This window comes from Hipposideros armiger, unplaced genomic scaffold (assembly GCF_001890085.2).
Source record: "Hipposideros armiger isolate ML-2016 unplaced genomic scaffold, ASM189008v1 scaffold_8, whole genome shotgun sequence".
NCBI classification, from domain to species: Eukaryota; Metazoa; Chordata; class Mammalia; order Chiroptera; family Hipposideridae; genus Hipposideros; species Hipposideros armiger.
Genome location: NW_017731358.1, coordinates 6051637 through 6078361, shown reverse-complemented (window position 1 = coordinate 6078361; position 26725 = coordinate 6051637). Strand labels below are relative to the sequence as shown.

Sequence of the window (26725 nt, the reverse complement as noted above, 5' to 3'; positions counted from 1 at the left end):
CTGAGTGGGTGAGTGAAGAGAAGAAGGCAGGGGCCACATAGGACAGGTGGAGCCCACTGCCTCCCTTTCTGGGTCCTCCCCCACCGGCTCCCAGATGGGCACAAAACCATCCTATATTAAACTCAACTGCTGTGCTGTAGTAGAAGGGACTTATTGATTTGTCCTGAAGGCTTTTTATTTAATGGGGGAAGACTGTGCGAGAGTTGAGCATGAAAGGCCTGAAACGTGCGGCCTTCAAGCCCCACGGGCCGTCCCTGGTGCACTAACCACAGCCCTGGCCGGGAGCCAGACCGTCGAGCCTCAGCCTTCTCTATAATTGTGTGTGCTTGTTGGTGTTGTTGCTGTTATTATTACTGTTGTAGTAATCATATTACTCGATGTCTCTTTCCCAGCCACTCCGGGCACAGCACAGACATTAGCTCATAATAATGCAGTCTTTACTGAGAGGCAGAAAGTGGCAGGCACTGGGACTGCTGGCTTCCTCCTGGGCAAAAAGGGTCCCTCGCAGGGTTCTGCCCAGCTGCTGATACCACCTCACTTTCTCCCCTTCTCTTGGCAAAGTGGCACCAAAGTTGAGTCTGGATTTAGAGGAGTAGTTAAAGCAGCCAGAAGTTAAAATATACAAGACCATGGAAAACTTAGGGTGGGCACGGTGGCCAGAGGACTGAGACATTTGGTTGACCTACCTCCTTCTCTCAGCCTGTCCGTGGGATTCTACGGACAGTGGGGAAGGTCACACAGGTTGGTACACAAATCTCACAACAGCCCCAAGTGATCCGATGGGGACACTGAGGGTCAGACAGTTGCGGTCACATATCCAATGTAATGTATACAAAGTGGGTAGCTAACCGGGTTTCATATCCAGAGCTGCCTGACTGCAAAGCCCAAATGCCTGCCGTTAAATCACACGGCCACTGAGTCATGACCGAAGGTCAGAGTCAGTGAGCCAGCTCATGACTAGGGGGCTACAAATCCCCCTCCCCAGGCCCCACCAGCCATGAGGACCCACCTCTTCCCAAACCACAAGGCAAGGGCTTCCAACAGGACCCACCAGGAGCAGGCTCTGTCCCGCTCTCCATCGAGCCCCCCGTCATACTGCTGGGAGTCCTTAGAACCCAAGGTGCTCTAGAAATCCAAGGGCTGTGGCCATTCCAGGAGAGGGGCGAGGACACAAATTAGACAGTCTTCCTCCAGTAGGAAGTATATCACAGATACACTTCCTCCAGATATATCACAGTCTGACGGAGTCTGGCGCAGCTGGAACACAGAGAGAGAACTTCCCAACTGTCCCTCCTGGAGAGGAGCATCGGAACTGAGCTTGAGAACAATGAGATGATACTTCCCTGCACCTTGAGGGAGGGGACAGGCCAGTTACTGAGGCTGCCATGGCTCTGGGCTCAGGAATGGGCCACACCACACAAGCAGCTCAAGAGGGCACTTCGTCTTGAGCCCAGCCCTCTCTGACTACCCACCCATCCCACACCCGCCTCCCTGACTCACGCCCTGAGCTTGGCACAAACCCTAAGTGCTCAACTGTCTATCAGGCTTGTGAAATCATGACCCCCCCACCCCCACCCCAGCTATAAAACCCATCCCTACCCCACCCCTGGAGAGAAGGGGAAGTGAAGAGACGCTCCTGATTAAGGGGACGTGAGTCTTGGCTCTGCCTTCCTCCTCTTCTGGCATCCCTGGCTATGGCAGTTGGACCTCCAGCATCCCACCCTCTCTCTCAGCTTTCCAGGTGCCCAGGACTGAGCACCTTTGTGTCTCACAGCCAGACACTGGGTCCTGAGTGGCAGGGGCGGGAGACAAGGGGCCTGATCCCATCCTCAGGAAGCTCCGGTCTGATGTGACATCTTCTGCCCTCAGACAGCCCCAAATCCGATAGGACAGACTCAGCCTCTGCCCTCAGAGATCTCCCAATCTGACGGGGGTGGGGGGACATGGTACTTGTCCTCAGGAGTTCCCAATCTGATGGGGAAGACGCGGCCCCTGCCCTCAGCTCTCCAGCTGATGGAAGGGGTAAGCCCCCTGCCCTCAGGGACCTCCGTGACACCATTCTGAGAAGGGCTGACACTGGGTCAGCATGACCCCACAGGATAGAGCTCAGCAGCCAACAGTCCTTCCGCAGTAAGTACCCAGTCCCAGGAGTGCAGTGCCTTCTTGAGGCAGAGAAGAAGGGCCCTCAAGAATCAGGAAAGCAGGGCCGGCCGAGTGGCTCCGTTGGTTAAGAGCTCGCTCAAGAGTTTGAGCTCTGAGCAACAGCGGTTCGAGTCCAGCCCGAGCTGAGCAGCCGCTGAGCTGCCAACAGGTAGCAAGGATGGCTCAGCTTAAAAAAAAAGGAGGAAAAAAAAAAAAAAAGAATCAGGAAAGCAGAGGACACATGTCCTCAAAAGGGAAGGGTGGGGATGGACCGCCGAGTGGGAGGAAATGGAGAGCTCCCCCAGGACTCAGGCCTGCTCACTACTACTCGTGGGCAGCCTCTGCCCCAGCCCCCGATCTCCTCTCTCACTACCTTGCAGGTGACAGGAGCAGCATTCCATTTGTCACGTGACCAGGGAAAGGCCCCAGGCTGCCTAGGGTGGAAGGCCCCTGCTGTTCACTCTGTTCTCCCTTTGGTTCCATGCTGGCCTTTGAGAGCACCATTGTCAAGGAGGGGAGGGGAACGTGGCTGGACCTCAGCTTCAGACTGGCAGCAAGCATGGGGATTGTCACACGGCACTCAAGGTTCTACACCGTGCATCTACATACCACAGAGAGTGCCCTGCACACGGAAGGGGCTGTGCAATTAGGCAGCTGGCCTCTGCTCTGCTGCTAGCAACCTGCTATCGGAGGCATCAAATTGTGAACAGGACCGTGTGCACATTGTTCCTTAAACCTGTTCCTTCTGACGTCCTTTGCTGTCAGATGGTGGGACCAAGGACTATTCATCTCATGAGCCCAGGGTTGCCCCCACCACACTGGGAGCCTCCTGAATACGGAAGCCAAGTTTCCCTCCTCTGAAAGATGGGGGTTTGGCGGAGCCAGGCCTTTGGCCCTCTGCAGGAAGCAAGTGCTCGCCTACATCCTAGTAACAGGGTCTTTAGTTCCCCCAGGCTTCTGATTTCTCTGGAAAGATGGTCCAAGCAGGACCCACAATCCTCTCACACAAGCCCTTCCCAGGGACGAACACCCTTGAGAGCGAGAGAAGAAAGTCAGAGGCGTCTTGGGAGTGGAATGTGTTTCTGAGGAATGATGAGTGAGGGGAGGTGGCTGCCTCCCACCATCCCACAGCCCTTCCTCCACCCTGACTCAGAGTGACCATCTTTCAGTCATTTCCCCCTTCTGGACCCCATGTTCAGCCTGGTAGGTGCAGGCTGGCTTTTCCAATAGACTCCAGGTTGGAGGGTGTGAAGGTATGTGTGTGTGCGCGTGTGTGTGCATGTCAGTGTGTGTGTGCCCATCTGTCCTGGGGAGCAATAATAGTTAATAAATAAGTGAATGGCAAAAATAGCCTCAAAGGAGCTGACAGGCAGAAGGCCAGAGCGGCCGGGCATGGGGCCAGCACCCTGAAATGCCAAATGTTAATCTAGCCAAAAAGAAAAAAAGGTCCATTTTGAGACCGCCTCCATTAGCCAGGGTCAGGGTCTGTTGTGGTTTCTGGCACTGGCATAGCCCCACCCCAGGCATCCTGAGTGCAGCCCAGGAACAGGGGGGCCCCTCGCTCAGCACTTGGGTAACAGCACTGGAGAGAAGGGGCCCAGTCTGGGGCACACAAGGTTATGAACTGGCAGGAAGATGGCAGGCCGCTTCCCAGCAGTCCGCCAACCGTCCACCCAGCTGGACAGCCCTGTGTACAGTCAGCCCCAAAGGTCCAACCTGTTCCAAGGGAAGTTCTGGACATCATCACAATCTCTCTCTCCCTGCACTTAGGGGCGAGGGATTTGACTCAATTTCCTGGTTGTCACTCACCCCCAGCCAGATCCCTCAAAGATCTCACTGACATCTCTCAGGCCTTCCCTCCATCAGGCCTCTGGCTCCAAGCTTTCTGCACACTGAGGCCTCTGGTGGTCCGTGGGCAATTTCGTTCTCCTTTGCTGCATGTGTGCATGTCTTAATGAAGTTACACAAGGAGAAACACCTGAGAGAAGCAAATGTGTGCCCCTCACTTCTCCAGTGGCTCCGACCCTTTCAAAACCATCCTCCATTTACATGCCAGCCTCTTCAGTCCTCAGGGGCAATGCTGGTCATAGCCCTGGTCTCAGCTGCAACTACCCCCAGATTCAGGGGGACCTGACTCAGCCCACTCCCCAGTTCACACTCACTCAGCAAAGTCCTGGCCCCAGCTCCCAGGCTGGTCCCAGTCAGTTCTGGAGGCTGCCTCATTCCCAAGAGTCTGTGCTGGTCACTTGGTGGCCACCAGCCGGAATAAGGATGGGGCAGGGGTGGGGTAAACACCCAGAACCAAGGATATAGCCCTTTTCCCACTTAGCCTTCTGTTTGGAGGGAATGCAATTTCCTTCTGTTCTCTGTAATGCTGTCTGAACACACAGGCATTCGAGAGAAACACTAAGCTCCCCTATAATATGATGGAACTTAAAAGTGCAAACTACATGCAGCTGGGACAGACCACAGGTCGTTTATTGAGGGTGTTTCACTTGGCAGTCCCTGTGTGAAGTGCTTTGCATATATCATCACATATAATGTTCAACACAACCCTCAAAAGGAGCAATTCTTGCTCTTCCCCATTTTACGGAGAACATTCAGGCTCTGAAAGGACAAGGAGCCTGCCAAGGAGACTCACACGGCTGGAACATGGCGGAGCTGGGATTTGAACCTTGCAGGCACAGGCAACAGCCACGAGCATGAGGGGGCTCTGCCTAGGGAGGCTGGCATTCTAACAGGGGACGGAGGGAGGGCAAGAAATGAAGGAGGGCAAATATGCACTGTCAGGTGGCCCCTGAGAAGGGACAGTGTGTGGCGGCTGGCACAGTGGGCCTACGGGGGCACCAGGACCTCTGCTGGGGGTCAGCGTGGCCAGGACACCAGGGTCCCAGAAAAAGATGAAATTGTCAGAGGCTTAGATCTCTGAGCACCAGGCAGGAGCTGGCTGGAGCGGGGCCCCTGGGTTCCAGAGGGAGAAGGAGCTAGGAGTTGAACGTTTGGGTGCTTCACACCTGGATAAAGGCAGAACCCCGGGAATGTGAGGGGAGGGGGCTGACAGGATATTTAAAGCCCATGAAAAGGGAAGGAGGAGGGCCCTTGGCATCTATCCCACGTCCCATGGGAAGAGGTGATATCTAGTTCCCCACAGGCTGGGGAGCTGGTCTCCTCATTAGGGAGCACGGCGGAGCAGGCTTGGCACCATTAACAACCAAGGCAAGGAGAAACGAATAGATAAAGGCCTAGGTGCTCCCCGTGATCCTCCCCCTCTTGTCTGAAGGCCCTGCCCTTCAACCTCCCCCAACCCCCTTCCCCAGCCTTGGATAACAGCAGCAGGCTCCCCACTGTCCTGCTCCCCCTCTCCCTGGAGGCTCCTCCCTCCAGCTGCACACTCCGACACTAAAGGCGCCCTGCTAAATACAGATGAGGCCACATCCCCTCACTCTCCTGTGTAAGAACCTTCTAGAGAACCCCGCCACCTCCAAACACCAACCCCTTGGCCCAGAAATCTATACTCTTCCTAGCTAGTCCCACCTACTAGCCAGCCTCACCTTTGCCACACACACTTCTTCCTATTCCTGCCCTGGTGCAGCCAGCGTGCTTTGTTTCAGCTGTTAAAGCTGCAGGTGTCACGCTGTGCCCAGCAGGTGTGATGCCCATCTGTCCCCTGGACTCAGGAGGTAAGAACCCAGAATTGGAGCCAGGCCGCACAGTTCATCGTATGAGCTTGGGCAAGTTACCTAAGTTACCTGACCTGCCATGTCTCAATGTCCTCATCTGCAAAATGGGGGTGACAACAGCAGTGCTTACCTCCCAGGGCAAGTGTGGGGATTAAATGAGTTAATATAACTACGGCCCTTAGAAGGGAGCCTGGCATATAGGAGGCACTATTTATAGGTTCGCTGTTGCGGGCAGGGTCTGTGGCTCATTCATCTTGGCTGCCCAGTGCCTAACACATGGTAGACATTTGTTAAATAATCCAGTCCAACAAACATCTATCACCAGTACCCAGACAAAGGGAGGACGGACACTGACAAAAATAAAGTCGATTTAAGGATGACGTTAATTTTTGTTTTGGGACATGCTGAGTTCAAGGAGATGCAGGGTCATGGAGCAGGAGGATCAATGGACCGGGGCCCATGGTCATGGGTAAGGCCGGAAAGAAACGTCTGAGAAGCGTGTACTGTGGCTGTGTGACTCTCAGTGCCGCCAGGGTTGTATGATTTTTGTCCCCACAGCACTCCCCACCCAGGCTTATGAAGTCCTTTCTTCTTTGGCCGCACTGCACCTTTTAATGCACACACTGGGAGGATCTTCGGGGATCACCTGCTCTGTGTTGTACAGATGAGGAAACTGAGGCAGAGGCTGACGTCTCCCTGTCAGGACTGCTGTGCCTGCAGTCACAAACCGCAGTGTCACTGCTGGTGTCCCTTCAGTCACCTGAAAATCCTATTCCCTGCCTCCTCTCTGGCCACTGACACATGCTCTGCTCCAGGCCACTTCCTAGCTCCTGCCCCGCAGCTGAGAGTCTCTCCAGATCCTCTCTCGCTTGTCTCCCCCCCAGTCGAACCATCTCATTCTGCCTGCCCCAGCCTACCCCATGGAGTTAACGCAGAAACCTGTCTCTGCAGGGGGCCTGGTACTCCCCATCACTTCAGGAAGGGGGACCCCTCAATCCTTTCTCCACCTGGGAAGGCACTCTAGGGTAGAACTATGTCCCTGGGGCACCTGCCTCAAATTTTGAGGTGCCTGCTTAAGGTGCAGATTCCCAGGGTCTACCCCAGACTTACTGGATCAGACTCTCTTGACAAGGGGCCCAGGAATCAAATTTTTAAATAGACTTACTGGGGAATTCTTGCACACACAAGTTTAGCAGCTGCTGGAGCTAAGAGGATGAGTAACTATAGCTGTACCACAGCTAGCGAACTGGGCAACTTGACGCAAGACACTCCCTTCTCTGGGCCTCAATTTTTGTATCTATAAAAGGTAAAAAACAAACAAACAAACAAAACAATCCCTACCTAATGGGAGGCTATGAGGGTCAAATAAGTTACTGAGTGTGTAGTGCTCTGCCTGGCACATGGTAGATGCATGATAAATGGGAGGAAATGGCAATATTGTCCTATCTGTAGGCTGGGCATCTCAGAAAGGCAGATTTCTATCAGACTGAGCACGCCCCAAGGAGAGGGGCAAAGCTTCCTCTTCCTTCTCCATGCCTGGGGCCCTGGGGGTTCATCAGGACAGTGGAAGGGTTGGTGCATGGAAAACCAACAGAGATGCTGTTCCCAAAGGACAGCCAGCCCCACACCAGGCTGTTAGGACACCTCCAAACCCAGAAGGGACCCCTATCCCCCACCCCGGCCACCTGCAGTGAATGCCTGCACTCAGCCCCTCCCGAGCTGTAGATGGAGGTGGCAGAGGGCACCTGGCCCCTCCAGCCCCACCTGCCAATCAGGTAGTTTCATGCAAGCTTTTCACTCTCCAGGGGCATAGAGATGTCAGCGTTCACATAAACTCTGAATTCATTAACAGAGGCAGACAGAGCCACCTGATTACGGGTTTAGGAGAAGGTTCCGGCTGGACAAGGGAGCAGCAGCAAGTGGGAGACAGTGAGCTCCGTAAGAAGGGCACACCCCACCAGGGGCCAGACGCTGGCTTCTCAGCTCTGGAAAGCCCAAGGCTCTATGCCTCTGCACTCTTTCCTAGAGAAGAAATCACCCCACTCCCACACACACCCGACTGCAACTGGGGACCCCGGGCCACCTGCCCCAGCCACTGCCGGGCACCTCCCAGGCCCAAGTTGTCCTCATTAGGCTGATTACAGCTGGGGGTGTGGAGCCCAGCAGGAGTCTCAGAGTTGGCAGTTCAGCCTTCAGTGAGTAAATGCCCCACACCTCACTCCAGGGCCAGCCTCGGTCCCTCTCCCCAACTCTCAACGAAGTGTGCGACCACCTTTCGCACCCTCTCCCAGCGCCTCTCCCAGCGTCTCCTCCCTTCTCCCACCTCCAGCATCTGCCCATGAGAACTCCCACGCTTCCCGCTCCACGGTGGCACTGAGAGAGGACCACTGGGGAAGTGGGGTGTGGCATTCCACAGCTTTCATTCCCTTAAGAGAAACCAGGTATTTGCTTTAAATCCAGGCGTAGGGTGATTTTCCTTTTACTTCCAGGAGAAGATACAGAACAAAAGTAAAGAACAAAAAGACTGTAGGGAGGGGCAGCCAATTGGCTCAGTTGGTTAGAGCGCAGCGCCCATAACACCAAGGTTGCCGGTTCGATCCCCACATGGGCCGCTGAGTTGCACCCTCCACAACTAGGTTGAAACTCGACTTGGAGCTGATGAGTCCTGGAAAACGCACTTGTTCCCCAATAAAATAAAATTAAATAAAAAATAAAATTAAAAACAGACTGCAGGGAAAGCAGGCTGGAACCAATCTTACAGACCAGGACATGGCAGGGAAAAGCCTCACCAAGATGCCATTGCTTCTTCCAAGACAAGCCCAGAGCCTCTCCAGGAACTGCCCCTAATCCCCTCAAAGAAGGACACCACTTCAGGCCCAGCAAGAGCTCCCCATAGGCCTGTTTGCCAGTGAAATCACCCGTGAGGCCTCAGAGCGAGAGGCTCACAGATCTTTAAATCAGCCCCACGGACAGAGGATGGTGTCGGGTGGAAAAAGCAAGGGCAGCAACACCCCACGTGGGGAAGATGTCAGGTGGCGACTAACTGGCTTGTCTAAACCACTGTCAACAATGCTGGAGAAATATTCCACTTTAAAAATAAATGTAAAGTGGAATCCAAAATTAACTCTCCCCAGATACACCCTTTCCAAAAAAGACCAGATCGTAATCCACATGTGGCCCTTTGGGGAGCATATGACCTGAGGACATGTCCCTGTCCTGGACAGAGATGTATCCCAGGCCTCAGCCCCACACATCCGGTGCTTCTCAATCTTCTCAGTCTTCAGATGGACCCCAGTTCCATGTGCTTCTCATGGTCCTCCCAGGGCACAAGGGCAACAGCAGGATCCTTGTGCTGCTTGCCCTGATCCAAAGGTGCTAGAAGAGAAGCAGCCTCAAAGCAGACAGGAAGGAAACCCGTTCAGGATGTACGCCCCATCTCTCCCTCCCCTGCACATCATCTTTCTTTCCTCTCTTAGTCTTTGCCACACGTGCTGATGATGATAAATATATTATGGGGAGTTGCTAACTATGTAATCCCTTGCTTTTCGTGCGCTTAAGAGTCAAAGAAAAAGTAGCAGCGGTAATAGTGCTGGGCTAACATTGCTATTTCCCTGCTGTGCAACTATGAGCAAGTTCATTCATCCATCAATGAGTATTTATTGAGCATCTACTACACTGTTCTAGTTTACGCTCATGAACCAATGAACGCTGCTGAAGGCGGGAAGGCCACAGGTGTCTGTACAATTTCTTGTCACTCAAAAGTGAAACACCACATAAGAAACAGAGGAGGAAAGAGTTGATACCAATCAATAGGCATTTGTTTATAGCTAAGAGGCCATCAGGAATGTCGAGTGAGATTTGCTGCTCTGCTCAGGCAGCTCAGCGGAGCACGTGGTGTAACAGTCACTCTCTAAAATATTCTCGCAGTTGTAGCACTCCGCTAAGCCGTTTATCGAGCCATGTTTGGGGCTAATTGCTGGTGATAAGAGCAACATAAATACACTAAGCCACAGCCTTGCCTGACAAGATTTTATACACCAACCACCAACCAAATTTCCTTCCCCTATGACATGCCTGCAATAATTTTCAGTGGCCATCACTCTTTACTGAATCACGCAATAAGCCCTTTCGATATAAACAACTAGCCTTTCAATGCAGCCATAAATCAAACTCAGCGTCATCCACACGATCCCTCTGCTGATGAAGGGAGGCTCAGGGCACGAGTTCTCAACCCTCATGCCATCAGCATCCGTGGGAGTGTTACAAAACGCTGATGCCCAGGCCCACCCAGGTGAGCCTGGATGCCAGGGTTATGTAAAAACTCCTACATGTTCCTTCACTTCCCACTCCTTAAGCTCTGTTAGGTTAACCCACCACCCCGAAAGTTAAACACTAGCTGTGGGCATGAGGTGAAACACTGAAGCTGACACATGCACTGTAATACATGGCGGTCAACTGTAAGGACATTTATAACACCCTGTGAGAATTGCTATTTCATGGGGTTGCTTGGGAAAGAATGAAGCATCCTTTTTGGAACTTGTGCAGCATCCATGCTTATGTTTATTGTCCTCACAGTGGAACTTGCCTCCTGGCGAGCCTCTGAGGCTTCCCCCACATCTTACAACTGGAAAGAGGGAAGTGGGGAGGGCTCAGGGAGCAGGAAAAGACATCAGAGGAAAGGTGAGAAGAAAGGGAACCCAGGTGGCACCATGAGCCCCTCCCTCCCACCCTCCCTCCAGTCCTCAGTCCCCTCACAGAGGATCAAGAGAGGGGAGGAGATTAAAGATACAGGCGATAAAGACAGGGATGAAGAAGGGCAGCGTTTCCTCACACCAGGATCCCAGGCACATGGCCCCGTGCCTAAAGAGGACACACTTGCCCTGGTTCAGGAAGGGAGCACCATGAGGGACCCCTCTCTGCCAAGAATCAGTGGTAGGCAAGGAGGGGTCAGAGAGTCAACAACATTCAGTAAATATCTGGGTAGTGAGACCGACAAGGACTCAGCCCTCAGAGGGCTGAGAGTCAAGTAGAAAGGCCAACACAGAAGAGAATGTTTCTGATTTAGATTCACAGAGCCAGGTGTTACAAAGGCAAGTCCCCTGGAGGGGCACAAGCCTGCCTGCTCACTGGAGGTGCAGCTCGGGCCCCTCTCCACAGCAGTCTCTTCAGTAGAGAGATGCCAGGGCCAAGGCATTTCCCAGCTGGTATTGCCGACGGGGATTCAGTCAGGGGGACAGACGGACCCCTCAGGAAAAGGGGCTTGGCCAGAGGAAGACTGGGGACTTGTGCATTTATTTTATTTTATTGGGGAACAGTGTGTTTTTGCAGGACCTATCTGCTCCAAGTCAAGTAGTTGTCTTTCAATCTAGTTGTGGAGGGTGCAGCTTCTTGGCCCGTGTGGGAATCAAACCGGCAAACTTGGTGTTATGAGCATTGCGCTCTAACCACCTGAGCTAACTGGCCGCCCTTTGGGCATGTTAAATAAACAAATACATAGCCCTCCCATCTCCCCCAAAAAAAGTGAAAATAAAATCTCAAAAATCCACTTTAGCAAAAAAAATAGCACTTGAGCAGGAGTTTCATTTTCTTTTAGTTTTCTTGAGAAGAGAGAGAGGGACACAAGTGGATTTGAAGCAGAGCTAAAGGATGTCTGGGGTACTTTTTAGGGGGTTGATGGTTCTGGAAGCTGGGTTTAAAACACATCCTAGAAATGCGCTGGTAAGCACTAAACTGCGGATCTACTGGATGCTACTCGACAGAACGACCCCGCGTCTAACCTGCAGGATGTACCAAGAAGAGATCTTGTGTGTCCCCAGCAGCCTGCTCCCTTCCGGCCCCTGTTCCACTTATGCCATCATGACTGGATATAAGGCAGCCTTACCTCCAGAGCTAAGCTATCCTAGCGTTGCTTCTGGCCCCTCTCCTGGGTCTCAGCCCCGACTTACGCATCCATAAAACTACCCAGGGGCTCTTCAGAGGTAAATATCTGCTCCCAGTCGCCCCCTGAACACTTCAGCGCTGCCTTCTCTCACAGCAGCATTGCAGGCTCAGGAAATGACAAATCATTTAATGCCCATCTGAGCCAGGCACCATGAGGGAAGGGAGGCCATCACAAAATAAATACCATGTACTATTCCAAAACCAAACTGAGGCAACTGCTTGAGAGCAGCTGTGCCTTCTACAGCTTCCGGAGTTACCATGGGGGCAGACCCAGGGCTGGGCCCACTGTGAAAAGGGCACTGGTTTTGGAGTCAGAAATCTGGGTTTGTATAGCAGCTCCTAAAGCTAACTAGCTGTGTTACATGTATGATATCACTCAGCCTCTCTGAATCTCTACATCCCCTTCTCCAAAACACTATCAGCAACATAGATCTGTGAGTGCCCTCACACACATTAACTGGTTTGGGCTTCCCAACAACAACAGATCTGTCAGTCAGGGATCTTTTATCCCGTTTACAGAGAGGAAACCACAGAGAGAGAGAGGGCAAGGCAATTCAGCCAGGATCATATAACCAGGGTTTTCCCTTGGCCCCCCTGGGCCCCAAAGCCAGTTTCTGCCTCATCTTAACCCATCATCTCAGAGCTGTCATGAGAAGCAAATGAGATCACACGTGGTGACGTCCTTTGTCATCTATAAAATACCAATCAATGTGAAAGTATTTGAGTCCTTTGGATGATATTTGAGCCACTACCTAGGAGACAGAAAACCACACATTTTTAAGGAGAAGTTTAAAAAATAAATAAAATATATATATATATATATTGTTGTTGTTGTTTTTAAAATTTCACATCATTCCTCTAGTACAGCAACCACTCTGCTAGTGACAAACATACGTTACCAAAAGCGCCTGAGAGTCCAGGGCAGGACTAGGGTTCTGAGTCAGCTGGTGGCTGCACCTGCTGCCTGCCTGCTCCAGCAGGCGGCCTCTCCGCCTCCCTGGCGTGCAAGTCCTACCTGGGTTAGAATGCTGCCACTCGCGGTGTGGCTTCACCCTAGAAAAAGATCCTGAGGCAAGGATCTGAGCACAAGTGGTTTATGTGGGAGGTGACCCCAGGAAACAGAAGGGAAGTGCAGACGTGAGACAAGGAGGGAAGAAAGCCACAAAAAGAAAAGGAATGTTTTCAAGCCTGTTACCACGGTGGACAGCCAGAACTGAATCCTTCTGCAGGACTGGGAACTGATGTAAAGCATGTGTCTCAGAGTTAGGCTTCCCCCCACCCCAGGAGCAAGGGAGCTGGGGTATTTATCCATCAGCACCCAACAGCCATTGGTTGAGAGCTGCTCTGTGGGTGGTAACACCCCAACACTTCTGACCTACCCCATGAGCAGACAGAGGGACTTGGGGCCGGAGAAAGCCCTCAGGTGCTTACTGACAGTTGGAAGTCTGGCTGGCAGGACCAGAAAGGTCCGTGCCCAGGGAATATGGGCAGGCACTAAACCACCTGCTGTGCTCACTAGCAGTGTCACCTTGGAGAAGTTACTCACCTTCTCTTAACCCAGTTCCTGCAGCCCTGAAATGGTGATGAAAATGTCTTCCTCATAGGGTTGATATTAAGGCTGAATGAGGTCATGTATGTAAGGGGTTAGTTAGCCCAGTGCCAGGCTTGCAGTAAAGACGCATTGTCGACTATCAATATTCTTTATGAGCTTCCTCTTTTGGGAGAGTGGAGATAGAAAGGAAATAAAGAAAATTTAGGGAAGAAGCATGATCTGGAATGGCCCCTTGCGACTTCGCTGTGGGCAGCCATGCACGCAGTGCCTGAAGGGAAAGCTCTGGGAAGACATTCAGTGGACCCCAGACCCACCAAAGGTCATTCATTACACAGACGCCAAATCGGCACCAATGTTGGACAACAGAAAACCCCTAAGAGAAAATGAAACTAGATAAAAGGAGGCATCTCCCTGTCCCTTCCTGCCCCATCATTTTATTTTATAAAGGCTTTGGGGCCACGATGGGGAGACTTTGACACAGGCAGCCCCCAAATGCAGGCGGGACCATCTCCTTCCTGGGGGAGCTCCAGAGGCGGGGACTGAACCTTCGAGGCTCCTCCCAGCCCTGCAGCAATGTGCCCTAAAGTGAGTTCGAACAAACACTGATGTCCCCTATTATGTTCCTTGAAAAACTGGTTCTGGGGTCAAATACATTTGATATGGGCTTCATGCATATTAACATATTAAAAGCTTTAAAGTCCTACAGTAAGAATTCTGTTTAACCCAGTATTTCCTACACTTCTTTGACACAGAACCAAAGGCATAGAAGTGAAACGTCTATTAACACCCTCCTAGGACGCTTAGTGGAGGAGTCTGGGCTCAAGGTAGTCCCAGGAGCTGGGGCCCAGGTTGAATCATCTTGGAACCTCCAAGGCCTAGCACAGTGCCTGGTACACAGTAGGCACCTAATAAATGGTTGTTGTCTGAATGAATGGAGAGAAGCCTGAAAGAATGATTAATAATGGTTTTCAAATCTGTGAAGTGATATAGTATCAGCAATGCCAGGCAACGGCTCTCAGTTTCCAGGAAGCCACACGTTTTAAATGGCAGCGGGAGGGGCTTGGGAAGCCCTCCCTGCTCAGCATTTAGGATTACAATACACCAAAATAGGCTTCCAAGCAGAGCTATATCGCTTCCTTCTGTGGAGGTGTTGGTCTAGCACTTCAGCACAGCCAAGAGTCTGCATGCAGCTGTCCACCCACCCTGCCATCTATTCATTCATTCATTCATTCATTCATTCAAACAAATCCTCACTGAGCATCTACTATGTGCCAGGGCACTAAGGTTGGTACGCAGCCCCTCAGGACCCCTTCTAAAAGCCAACTGGGACTGCAGTGAGCGATGTGATAAAGCCCAGGGAGCCCCTAAGCGGATGGGAGAAAGGACCACTGAAGTGTGAGGTCAGGAAGCCTCAAGCCCAGAAGCACCAGCTCATAAACCACCCAGGGCAAGAGGTAGTGGGGGTGGGGGTTCACGATGACACATGAGGCTGGCCTAAAGAATAAAGCCACTACTGTCTCCCTGTTTGTTTGTCTACTCCCCTTTTCTTGTGACTATATCCCATTGTTCCCAGAGAGCATCCCTGCCCCCACTTCCAAGCTCTTCCCCTCCCCACACTCACAGTTCCAATCCTCTCTTCCTCTCCTTCCTAGCCTCCTCTTCAAACCACCTCCTAATTCCCCACCTCCATCATCGCTCCTCCACCCCGGATCTCCTCATCCGCCCCGTTCTGTACCATCCATACCAGACCTGGGGGATCCTCAATGCTTTTGATATCCACTGACCAGACAAATGAATGAATGAACCAGGACTAAAACTAAGTTCCATCTTTCTGCTGAACTCACACCGACACCGTTGTCACCAGTGGTGAACTAGGTTGCTTTGCCTCAAACAGGAAGGGGGGATGGGAATGGTTGGGAGGAGGAACGAAAGGAGAATATGAGTCCAGGTCTAGGGCACCCTTCCTGTCCTGTTCCACCATTACCTGTCGCCTCAGATCTGCATCCTTGCATCAGTACACACTTCACAGCCCCACCTGTGCATCTCCCAGTGGGTCTGCAGGTCTGCAGTGATGTTTCTTCCTTTAAACAGAGGCTGAGGTGGACATGATGATAGGATACCCCAACAGACTTTAGGAGTCCGTCATGCTGTTACAAGGTATTAAACCACAGAATCTTAGGGTTGGGTGTGACGTGAGTTGGTTCTCTGAACCAATGATGCCAAATATAAGAGATGGTCATCAAGATCACCTGGCAAACTTTGAGCACTCCATCCAAGCTGTTTAAAAAATAAATCCATTCCTGGGTCTCACCCCAGACCTTTCAAAACAGAGCCTTCCATTTCCTCAGTAACGAGCTTTGCAAACGGCCATCCCGTCTCCACTTGAACACCTCCACTGACACAGCCGGTAACCCCAGAGGGCATCTGGTTTGATGGCTGCAACCCCAAAGGCTAAAAAGGTATCTCCTATCTGGAGCTAAAATCTGTTGACTATTTTCACCCGCTTCCCTCAACCCTGCCCTTGGGAGCAACCGAAAATAAATTTAGTTCATCTTCTAACATCTGACAACAGGGATCCAAGCAATAATGCCTTGCCCGTCTCTTTAGGTTTTCTTACCTTGCCGCAGTCTGCTCTCCCCCCAGCTAGATAGTCCCCATCCTTTCAAATGTTCTCTCAGAAGTCAAGGTTTCCAGTCCCCTTACCAAACTGGTCACCTTCCTCTGAATTCTAGAATCAAGCATAGTATTTCAGAGGGGACTTCAATCCTCCTTTGAACTGGATATGACTGTAAACCTAACCTTGACCCTGTTGGTCTTTATTAACAGCCAGGCCAGAACACGGGTTCATACTAAGCTCACGGTCCATAACTAGAAACCCCCAGATTTTGTTCACAATGCTGTATAGAGAGGTCTTCCTTGTCCTGCATTTGGACATTGCCTTGAGAAAAGGAAAAAACAAAAAGTGGGGGTTTCCAGTTGTCTTCACGAAGTTTTGTTTTGGGGAGAGAAAATGAATGCTGATCTGTCCTTCATTAGCTAGCTACCCCCATCTGATAAGCATGGATGAAAAAGGTTACGCTAAAACGTAACTTACGTAACTGTACCTAGAGAATTTAAGGGCCTATATCAGAGCTTCCGAAACAAACTGTTTCCATTCCCAACACAGGCTGTCTTTCCTGGGAAGTCAAGGACCACAATCTGGGCCCACCACAAGATAAATAAAGTGAACTGAGGCGCCAAATGGGCAGCCATGGACTAGAAGGCACCCAGCAAGAGCCTAGTACAATCACAGGGAGGCTCCCACCTGGGGTCCCCCTCCCCACAACACCCACTCCATCTGCTCCTGGGGCCAAGATGGGAGCCCCACTGGTATCTCGCAGGAGAAGCAGAGGCCACAGCCCTGCTTGTGCTGCTGGGTCACCCTCTGACGGCATGACTCTTGACTGTCTGCACAGGAAAGCTTCTGTCCAAGCCTTCTCAGCTAATGTTTAAGACTCTTCCATGAGGCTGGGCAGGTTTCCGTGATGAGGCTTAAGACATCGTCTGTGTCCTCTTTAGAGAGGAGCGTGAGCATGCTGTTCCGTGTTCCACAGCACACAGACCTCATGCTCTTGCTCCAGATCAAAACTTAGATTGAATGATTAATAGTGAACATTCCTGCAAATACAGCAGCTGGTGGTTCTGCTCCTCGGCTGGGTCTCTTGCCATTCCTGTCTGAAGTCCTCCCCTTGGGAATCGAGGGACCCCCTGGGATCTACAAAATGTCCCTCCATCTAGAAGCCCCCTGCTCATCCCCCATCCAGAGGCTTCTGCTCCCCTCTAAGTACCCCCTTCCCACTGTACAGAGGAGGCAACATAATCGAAAACAATTAGCAAGAATAATTGGCCAATGCAATTAGCTTTGAGGCAAGACAAGTAGCCCCTCCTCAGCTCCAAAGGCAGCACCAACCCCCACCCCCAACCCCACCCTAGCCTGCTGTGCTGCTGGAGTTCACTAAGGTCAGATTTCTCTGGTCCAGAAATGCCGGTGCTGGGCTAATTGGTGGCAGGCCATTCCCGTTCCCGGCCATTGCGGTTGGAAGTGTGTCCTCCTCCACACCACCCAGGCGGTCCGGGAGGCAGCGGCTGCCAGCAGCACACATGGGACAGCCACAGTGACCCACCAAACAAGCCTCTGGGCCAAGTTCCAGAGCATGGAGATGGTTCTTCCATGGGGCTCCCTGGGCAGCTAAGCAGGAAAGGTTTTTAAAAGGGAAGGGTGAGGTTCCATGGGGTTAAGGGAGCTGTGCATCCAGGGTACTTCCCTGAGGAGCCAGAGGTCAAGGTCAGAAGAGCCATCAAGGCCCAGAATCAGAAAGGCAAAGGGTCACAGGAAGCCAGCCACGAGCCAAGAATAAACAGGACAGAGCTGCAATGATCTCCTTTCAAAGTCAACACAAAGGCTTCCCGGGGCTCACCTCCATCACCAGGGCCAGCCCACAGGACACACACACACACACACACACACACACACATACGAATATGCGCGCACACACTGGGGCCAGCCCACATGACAGGCACGCATGTGTGCACACACAAGCATGCACACACTGGAGCCAGCCCACACCAGAGACACACGCGCACACATGTACTCATGCATACATGTACCTACCCCCTTGGCAGCCACAGCAGTGGGTCCCCACCTCCATCCATCCCAGCCTCCTGGCTACAGACACTCACACGTGCTCACAGTCACAGAATATCACCCACACAGTGCCTGTGCCTTTCTGATGTCTGAAACAACTGGTGACAATTGCAGGTTAAAACAGGCACAAAGGATGAAATGCAGGAAATCACTGAAATTCTCCAAAGGGTTAGGGGGAAGAGAGGAACGGAAGATGGGGGGATGGGCCACCCTACACTGCAAGAACAACCTCTGACAGCTCTCCAGAGCAACCTCTGACAGCTCCCCCAAGCTCACGGGGACTCACACAGGGTCACAATCTTCTCCTCAGAAACCATGTCAGACAGGTTAATGCGACTACTAGAATAATTCCCCACATTTAACAGAACTCTCTACTTTTCAAAGAGCTCTCCCATCCATCATCACCTCCTAAAGTAATACTGGACAACGGAGATGCTCATCTCCTTGGTCAAATACCACCTGCCCCCACGGGGTCCAAAGATTTTCTCCAAAATAACCCTTAATAGCTAAGCATATGTGATAGTTGTGTGAGTGTGCTTGCTGGTGTGTGAGCACGGGCAGAGGCTTTATGTAGCAGAGTGGGATACAGTCAAACAAAAAAAAATGAGGTCACCATGGCAACAGGCTCCGGCATCATCGCAGCCTATTAACACAAGTGAGGAATGTGTTTGGCAGATGCTCAAGTGTTATTTATGGTATGGGTGTAGCAGAGGGACTTGTAACAGGCAAAGAAGGAGAAAAAACAACCCCGTGATGCTCCTACTGTACCCCACCGAGGAGATAACAGTGAGACGAGCACAGAAGGAGAGGCTGAGAGGCTGCAGATGGGGAGCAAGAGATGGGGAAGCAGGCGGAGGACAGGTGGGCAGAGAGCAACAGGGGACTGGAGGGGGAGGGGAAGGGAGAGAAAGGAAGCGAGAGAAAAAGAGCAGAGGGGGAGGGGGCGGATACCAGGGGAGGAGCTAGAGCCTGAGATGTCACGGAAAGGAAGAAACACCATCCCCCAGAGAGGGCTACCCCACCTTGCCTCTGTTCTCTCTTGAGTAAAAACCATCATTAGGCACCAGTTAAGAAGCTAAACGTTCCTTCTAATTGGGGCAAAGGGCAGAAACCCAAACATCAGAGGGGTTGGGGAAGAGTCAAGTACCCAGGTCAGATACTGATATTGAGACTTGGGCTCTGGGAGCAAAGGGGCCAGCCTTGAAGGAGAAGTGAAGACATGCCAATACAGTTCTCTGGGGACCTACTATGTATCCAAGGAACCGTGGAGGGGACCTCCCAAAGCCCCAACATTAGAAACCATGCACTGCTGCCCCATTTCCCTGGACCTGTGTCTTCATCAAAGAAAAGAACAAGGTATCTAACCTAAGCGATCCTCAAAACACTTACCGCCCTGTGGTAACCTAAGGCAGAGTGTCATGCTGGACTGTTCCACTAATATTTCCCCACCATCTAGTAGAATTTGTTCAAGAAATACAAATTTTATATCAGACATAATCAGAAAGATAAATCAAATACAAACAAAAAAGATACGGTTTTCTGTGGAGCCAAATAGAAACAATGTTTGCATTCCCTTGTTACAGACCATTCCTAACAAGCTCAGCTGTACTCAACCAAGATCTTGAGAAGTGTAAATCCACCCAAAAGCCTGTAACAGCCAAGTGAAGGCCTAAAGACCACAGTAGGTAAAAGAAGCTGGGGGTGGGGGCTGGTGGAGGTGGGGAGAAGAGAAGGATTTGCCTGAGGAATTAGAAGGGGAAGTCAGACAGATAACTCTGTTACTACAATGGCATTTTCAGGCTAAGATGGAGCTGGAGCACCCCAGGTTCAGACTCCTTTCCTGAGATCATTGACTCCAGCCTCCTGAAATCATACAGGCTGGATTGCTAAAGCTGTAATCAGACCCTGCACCCCAAGCCTGGTTTTATCTTTTTCTGATGCCAGATCAGAAAAAACTTTACCTTAGCAATAACCCCACCTACTCCACTCATTGGAACCAAGCAAATTGGCAATAGTTATTAAATCCCTACTAAGTACCCTGCACTGTACTAGACAAGAGAGAGAGGGTGGAGGAGGAAATACACATATAATTCAGGACTTCTGAGCCCAAGCAGCTTACACTGGATGGGGAGCAAAACCAATGGATCCTGGAGAGTAAGTGCTCCACTCTGTGGCTCTGACTTCATTGTTACCATGCAGAAGAAAGAGAGGCCATTATGGCTGAAAGGGAAGGAGAGGGCTCCTTGTGGGAGGTGAGGCTTTGGGACAGAGGAGGGTGGAACTGGAAGGGGCATACACAATGCTCTCATTCTCTACAAGAGGAATCTGGGACCTAGAGAGTTGCAGGTCCCCTCCTTCCCAGTCATAGAGCACCTTGGAGGTGCAGGTAGAGGCCAGCACCTTGAGCACACACTGGTGCTATTCTCTGTGTGAGAGTCAGGGGGCACGGAAGAGCTCCTCAAGAAAGGGGGTACTCAACAGGATCAAAGTCTGAGAAAGGCATTAGAGATGGGAGGAAGACGGTAATGACAATGGGATACAGTTAAGAGATTCTACAGAGGAGGCAAATACCCACAGAGGGGTGCAGTGGTCCATGGTCAAGGGACTAGCTAGGGCTCACTTGACTCTCTCCCAATGGAGCTGCATGCAAACCAGCTCTGCATGCAACCAGCGGGCTCCTTAGGAGTCAATGGATGAGGTCCGTGGAGCCACACACAAGGGGACTGCTAAAGCAAGAAGGTGTGCACATCCGAGGGGCTGGTCTCACCCTTCTCCCAGAAGCCTTCTGTGGAGTCACCAGTTAACCAGGCAAAAGTTGTATTTCCTCCTGAACCCACTGTTCTAGGCTTGTCCAACCAGTCCCAGCAGTAATAAAAAGCCCCCACCACAAGCAAGAACCACGAGCACCCACATGAAGACCCAGGTCACAACGTCCAACGCAAGCCTTTTGTTCAGGCCAGAAGGAAGGGCTGCCACCAAAAACATCTCAGAAGCTCCTTCCTACCTCTGCTGAAGACAGCCTTTTGGCTTTGGGGCACTTTTGTAAATGAAGCAAACTTGGCAGTCCTCCCTCAATTCAGGGATAGCTCCATCTCCCAAACCCCCAGTATCAGACAACTGGCAGGGTTACCATTTCTCCTCCTTAAGACTATGCAAGGGCTGCCCAGGGCCTCCCCTCCCCAGCCCTCTCTCCAGAGCTCAGTTAACAAACCAGCAGTGGCTCTCAGAAGAGAGAAGATGCTACAGGGTCTAGCCTTTTGTCAGAGGCCTTTTATAAACAGGGACAGAAGCACAGGAAGAGAAGGGCGCCTTTCCACAGAATTTTCTCTTCCAGCCCTCCTTCCTTTCTTATCCCCACAATGATGGCTACGGTTTAGTGCGTGTTTCCCACTAGGCGAGGAGCATTATATATAATGCAAGGGTACTCTTTAAGATGCTGGGGCTCAGAGTGGGTTAAGAGGTTCAAAGACACCACGCAGAAGGCACAGCCTTGTTTCTCTGCCTCTTTTCACTGCTTTAAAAGGGGGAGGATGGCATGCCTCTCTTTGGAGTCAGGCGGATGCTTGCCCACCCCACAATCCAGTCCTTGCGGCCAGGTGGGCCCCTACCTGCTTGAGCAGGAACTGGTCCTGGGCGTTGGTGCGCAGGGCGATGGCCAGGTGGAGGGCAGACAGGAGCACCCCGCTGAGTACTGCGGCCCGCATGCGCACGGGCAGCAACGTGTAGATGGTGTAGATGAAGAACACAGTCCACCAGATGCCCTCAGAGGCGCTTCTCGGCTGGGGCAGCAGCAGGCCTACCACCTGGACCGCCAGCACCACCGCGATGAGCGCGTAGCAGGCCAGGCCCATGTGGTCCTGGTGGAAGGCTGCGCGGTTGCAGAGCACCGCCATCACGAGGATCACCCCCACGGCAGCCGCCAGCACCCCCAGGTAGGACAGCTGGAGGGGGGGCCGCGCCGCGTGGAAGGCCAACATGACGAGGCACACGAGCACCAGCACAGCCATGAGCATGGTGAGGCTGCTCTGGTTCAGACGGAAGAAGTAGCGCTGGTACAGCCGCTCCAGCTTGTCCGACGGGAACTTTTTGGAGCGGAATATCTGCAGCAGCGCCAGGCAGCAGGCGCCCAGCGACAACATAGGGCTGGGGCCCGTGCCCGAGCCCGCCGAGCTCCCGCCATCCCCGGACCCGTGGTCGCCCTCGACGGCGCTTGCCTCCAGATCATCGGCCGCGAGACCCTTGCCCCGCCGTTCCTCGAGGCCCAGCTCCACCGAGCGGGGGCGCACCTCGGTCCCGCCGGCTGCGGCCGCCGCCGCCGCGGAGCCGCCGCCGCCGCCCGCAGGGGGCGCCCGGGTGCTGCCCCCGCCGGCCGCGCCCCGCCGCTGCCGGCGGCTGCCCCGACCGCAGTCGTCGCCGCCGCGCTCCTGCCAGGCAGACTTGGAGCGGAAGCTGAAACCGAAGCCCCCGGCCAGGGGATCGTCGCCACTCAGCGGAGGATCATCGTCGTCGTCGCTGCGCCAGCGGCTGACCAGGCGCTGCTGCTGCTGCGGGGTCACCGCCCCCCCGGGTCTCTTGGTGGAGCCGCGGGCCGAGCCCCCGGGGGCATGGGGGTAGCCATTGGCGCGGGAATCGGCCTCTCCCCACGCCGAGCGGTGTTCCGGGCCTCCCCGGGACGCCGGCGCCGCCGCTGTCTGCGCCGCGTAGCCCGGGGGACTCACGCTTTTGGAGCCGGACATCCCCCCCTCGGCCTCGTCGTCGTCTTCCTCCTCCCCCGGGGACCGGGCCGGGGGTCTCCAAGGGGAGGGCGGACGGCCGAGCAGGGGGACCAGGCTGGGGTCACACGTCGGGGGCGGCCCGGGGCCCTGCGCAGCAGCGGGGCATCTTGGCACCCCCGTCCTGAGCGGAGGAGGGCAGCGGGAGGGCGTCCGGGGAGGCAGGCACAGCCTCGAGGTGAGAAGTGGCTGAGGATCCGCGTTACGAGTCCCAGGTCCGAGATGGAGTTGGCTCCGAGCTGGGGCAGCGGGGGACTGACTGAGCTGCTGTGCCGCGCGCAGGGGGGACGTCCGGCTCGCGTCGAGCTCGACAAGGACCGGAGTTGCGGACGAGGCGGGACGGAGCGGTGTCCTTGCAGGCGGCGCCTCCCCGGGGCTGGCAATGCCCGGGCGCGGCGCTCGCAGATTATGCCTTAGCGGAGCCCAGCAGCACACGCGGTGAGGCGACGGCTGGGGCGGCTCGGCGGGGGTCCCGGCGTGGACGCCAAGCGGGTTGCCCTTTCCTCACAGAGGACTGGGAGAGACTGCGAGGTGCGAGCGCCAACCAGCATTATTTTCTTACGAGGGGTGGGGAGGTGGGATGGGGGGTGGAGAGGACGGGGGAGGGGGCGGCAGGCGGAGCAACAGCTCCGGAGCCCTGAGGGGAGGGTCCTGGAGCCCGGGGGGGGCCGTAGTCCGCATCCCCCACCTCCAGCGGCGAGAGTGGGAGCCTGGCCCCCGCGAAAGTCCAGCCGAGCCTTCCGCGCGTCCACGCAGGGGGCGGGGGCGAGGACCCGCTCCTGCGGCGCGGCCCTTCCCCTTTCGCCTCCCCCTTCTCCCAAAATGGAGCGGGGCTGGCTGGGACCCGCCAACCCAGGAGGGCTGTCGAGCCGGCTCCACAAGCCCCAGGCTCCTCGCCGCCGGCTGCGGACCCACCGCGGCCGGGCTCGGAAAGACTAGGCGGAGGGCGGAATCCGGCGCAGCTCCGCCGCCGTTCTGCCCCAACGCAGGCGGGCTTCTTCCGCGGAGCACGGCATCCAGAGATCCCCTCAGATGCAGCCGGCGGACAGAGGCCCGCCCCAGAGGCGCTGCGACCCGGGGGCGCTCCGGGGGGGGCCGCGGGAGCCGGGCTCAGGGCGCGCCATGCACGCCTCGGGCCCTGCGCCGCTCTGGCCGCTCGCGCCGCTCCTCCCCGCTCGCCCGCTTGCCGCCGCCGCCGCCGCCGCGGGAGCGCCCTCCGCATCCCCTCCTCCCGCCACCTCCCCACCCCCCGCGCCGCTTCGGCCTGGGTTCACAATGGTTTGCGGCCGCCTCCGCCCCTGGCCGGGCCGCGGCCCCCGCCTCCGCGCCCCGCGGGCATCCTCAGGCTGGGCTCCGGGGGCCTCAGGGGTCCCAGATCCTATTCCTCACCTAAAATTCTCGTCGCGCCCCCACCCTCTCTGACGCCTGGAGCCGCGTCCAGCCGCGGTCCCTGCGCCAGACCTGGGCGGCGTGCGGCACTCCCCCGCCCCCTGCTTGTGTTTTTGCGCCCCTAGTCCTAGCTCCCCTCTTTTGTATCCCCCTTTAATCCCCCTCCCCCCATTCAACCCAACTTCAGCCCCAGCACTGCTCCCCCCTCTTCTCTGGCCCGGCTCGATTGGCCGCTTCCTGATCTGTCAGACTTGAGTCCGGCGCTCTTATTGGGCGATTCTCTGGCCTGGCGGCCGTGCCAAAGGAGGGCGCACAAGGCTGGGGGCGCCCAGGCAGCGTCTGCCACTGGGAGTCGGAGACCACCGTCCCTAGAGGGGCCCAAGAGCCAGACCCGGAAATGGGCCGGAGAGATGGAGACACTGGGGATCTCTGAGGTGCAGAAAGACAATGACAGACGTTGGAGATGCAGTGGGTGAGGCCAATGCAGCCAGGGCGGGGCGGACAGGACTGCTTCGGTGGATAGTTACCGAGAGGGAGCCCCACAGACATTAGGAACACCTGGCGTTTATGAAGAGTGCTTTGCTTGTTCATACTTTGTAAAACTCTCATTTGATTCCCCTCAATAACTCTGAGATGTGACCGCGTACAGGGCCTGTGTACCTAGTCCCACTTTATAGATGCAGAAACTGAGGCTCCAAGAACTTAACTTGCCACGGGCCACACAGGTCTCCTATCTTGCCACTGAAAAATCTTTCGTCAGTGCCAGCTGCCTGCCCCACCTAGCAAAGTGTTATTGAAGGATGCACCGGAGCAAAGTGGAGCCTTCTCTAGAGGGGAGATGGGAAGAGGGGCGTGGAGAGAAAGAGAATGACCAGATACTCCTGCACTGGGCCAGAAACAAAGAGGCAGGAGTAAGTGGACAGAGGACTCTGCTTCCGGCCAAAGGGACCTAGGCCTGTGGAATGATACACCTATCCGATTCCCTTTGCCCCTAAGCTGTCCTGCGGGAAGTTCAGGCAGTGTAACCACTGAGAAGGTGGGGGAACCTCACCTCCTACCCAGGGGAGGCAGAAACAGCCTTGACTTGACTGTCCTTATCCTCCAATTCTCTCTGCAGAGTTTCTAACAAGGAACCTAGAGGTCTGAGTAAGCTTTCCTTTCTCTGCTTGTCACCTCTTTGCAGATTGGAAGATAAACCTTGCCAGCGTTACAAATTGGGTGGAGAAAAATTCCAAGAGGTTCAAATAAACTAACCCTTGAGTATTCCAGCCTTTGAGTAATCCACGATTAGCTAAGTCGTGAAAAGCACCATGAATTTAGTCAACAAACATTCATAGAGCACCTGGTACGTGCAAAACACTGCTCGATGCTACAGGGAGAGACATGACCCAACTCTGGCTGGCTACAGTCAGGAGGGAGACCAGATAGCCACTAATTCCAGAGCACAATTCAGTCAGTGTTCAACAGAGGTCCAAACAAAACATTTAAGGGGTTCAGAGAGAAGAGGCATCAGTTCCCACTGTGAGGGTCAAAAAAGAGTAAGAAGAAAGGGAGAATGAACTAATATGTATCAAGCAACTACTATATGTCTTTACATATTTTATTGTCATATAACCATTTTGAGGACGATGTTATTTTCCCCACTGTAAAGATGAGAGAACTGAGACTTAGAGATTCAAAAAGTTTGCCCAAGGCCTGTAGTTGGCAACAGAATGGAATCCTGCTACTTGTACCCTACCATGTAACCATGTAGCAAATATGATTTGGGAGGGACACCCAGGACAGACAATTGCATGGACAGAGGCCAGATGGTCAGACATATGAAGGTGATGGAGTTCCATCCTTGAGCCTTCTCATTCCCTAAGCTCTCCCTATGTCATTTATTTTAATTTATTCAAAAATTTAAAATAACCATCTTATAATAAAAGCCATATATGATTAAATGTAGAAAAACTATAAAAAGAAAGAAAACAAAAAGCACGTTCATAATCATACTACTAGAAAGAAACATTAACATCTTAATTTTTTCTTAAACAAAAAATGGGAGTGTTGTTACTCTACTAGCAGTTTTAGAATCTGCTTTTTTTCTACTTAGCAAAAATTTGATGTCTTTTCATGTCAATAAATTCATCTACCATATCAGTTTTATTGTCTGAATGGAATTCCATTGCACGAATATAGCATAATTTATTTAACCAATTCCCTACTGTTGGACAGTTTTCACTGTCACAGCAGTTTATAAAAAGTTTCCACTCTTTTACTGTTATAAACAATGAGCATTTTTGTAGATAGATCCTTACACACCTCTTTATCCTGATAAGAATTGCTGGGTCAAAGGATAAACACATTTTTTCCCCTCTAAGTTATTTATGAAATTTGTATCTTCAGTTCCTGACTCCCTTTTCAGTTTCAGGCTTCCCCTGTCCACTGGAGAGCTCCCCATGGATGCTGCTTGGTACCCACAACCAGCACCCCAGATTCAATTTTTCTGAAACTAAGATCATCTCCAACAAACTTGCTCCTCCCTCTGTTTTCTCTCCACTTGTAGAATGATCATTCCCCCAAA

At 53.3% G+C, this 26725-nt stretch overlaps 1 protein-coding gene across 1 annotated transcript in view; it reads right to left on the bottom strand.

The window, feature by feature from the left end:
• ADCY5 (adenylate cyclase 5) overlaps window positions 1–23445 on the bottom strand; it is a 161601-nt gene extending 138156 nt beyond the window's left edge. Inside the window, exon 1 of the mRNA XM_019650944.1 lies at window positions 21607–23445. Coding sequence (XP_019506489.1) covers window positions 21607–22734 — 1128 coding nt within the window. The 5' untranslated portion in view covers window positions 22735–23445. The remainder of the gene's footprint in view (window positions 1–21606) is intronic.
• Between the last annotated feature and the right edge of the window lie 3280 nt (window positions 23446–26725).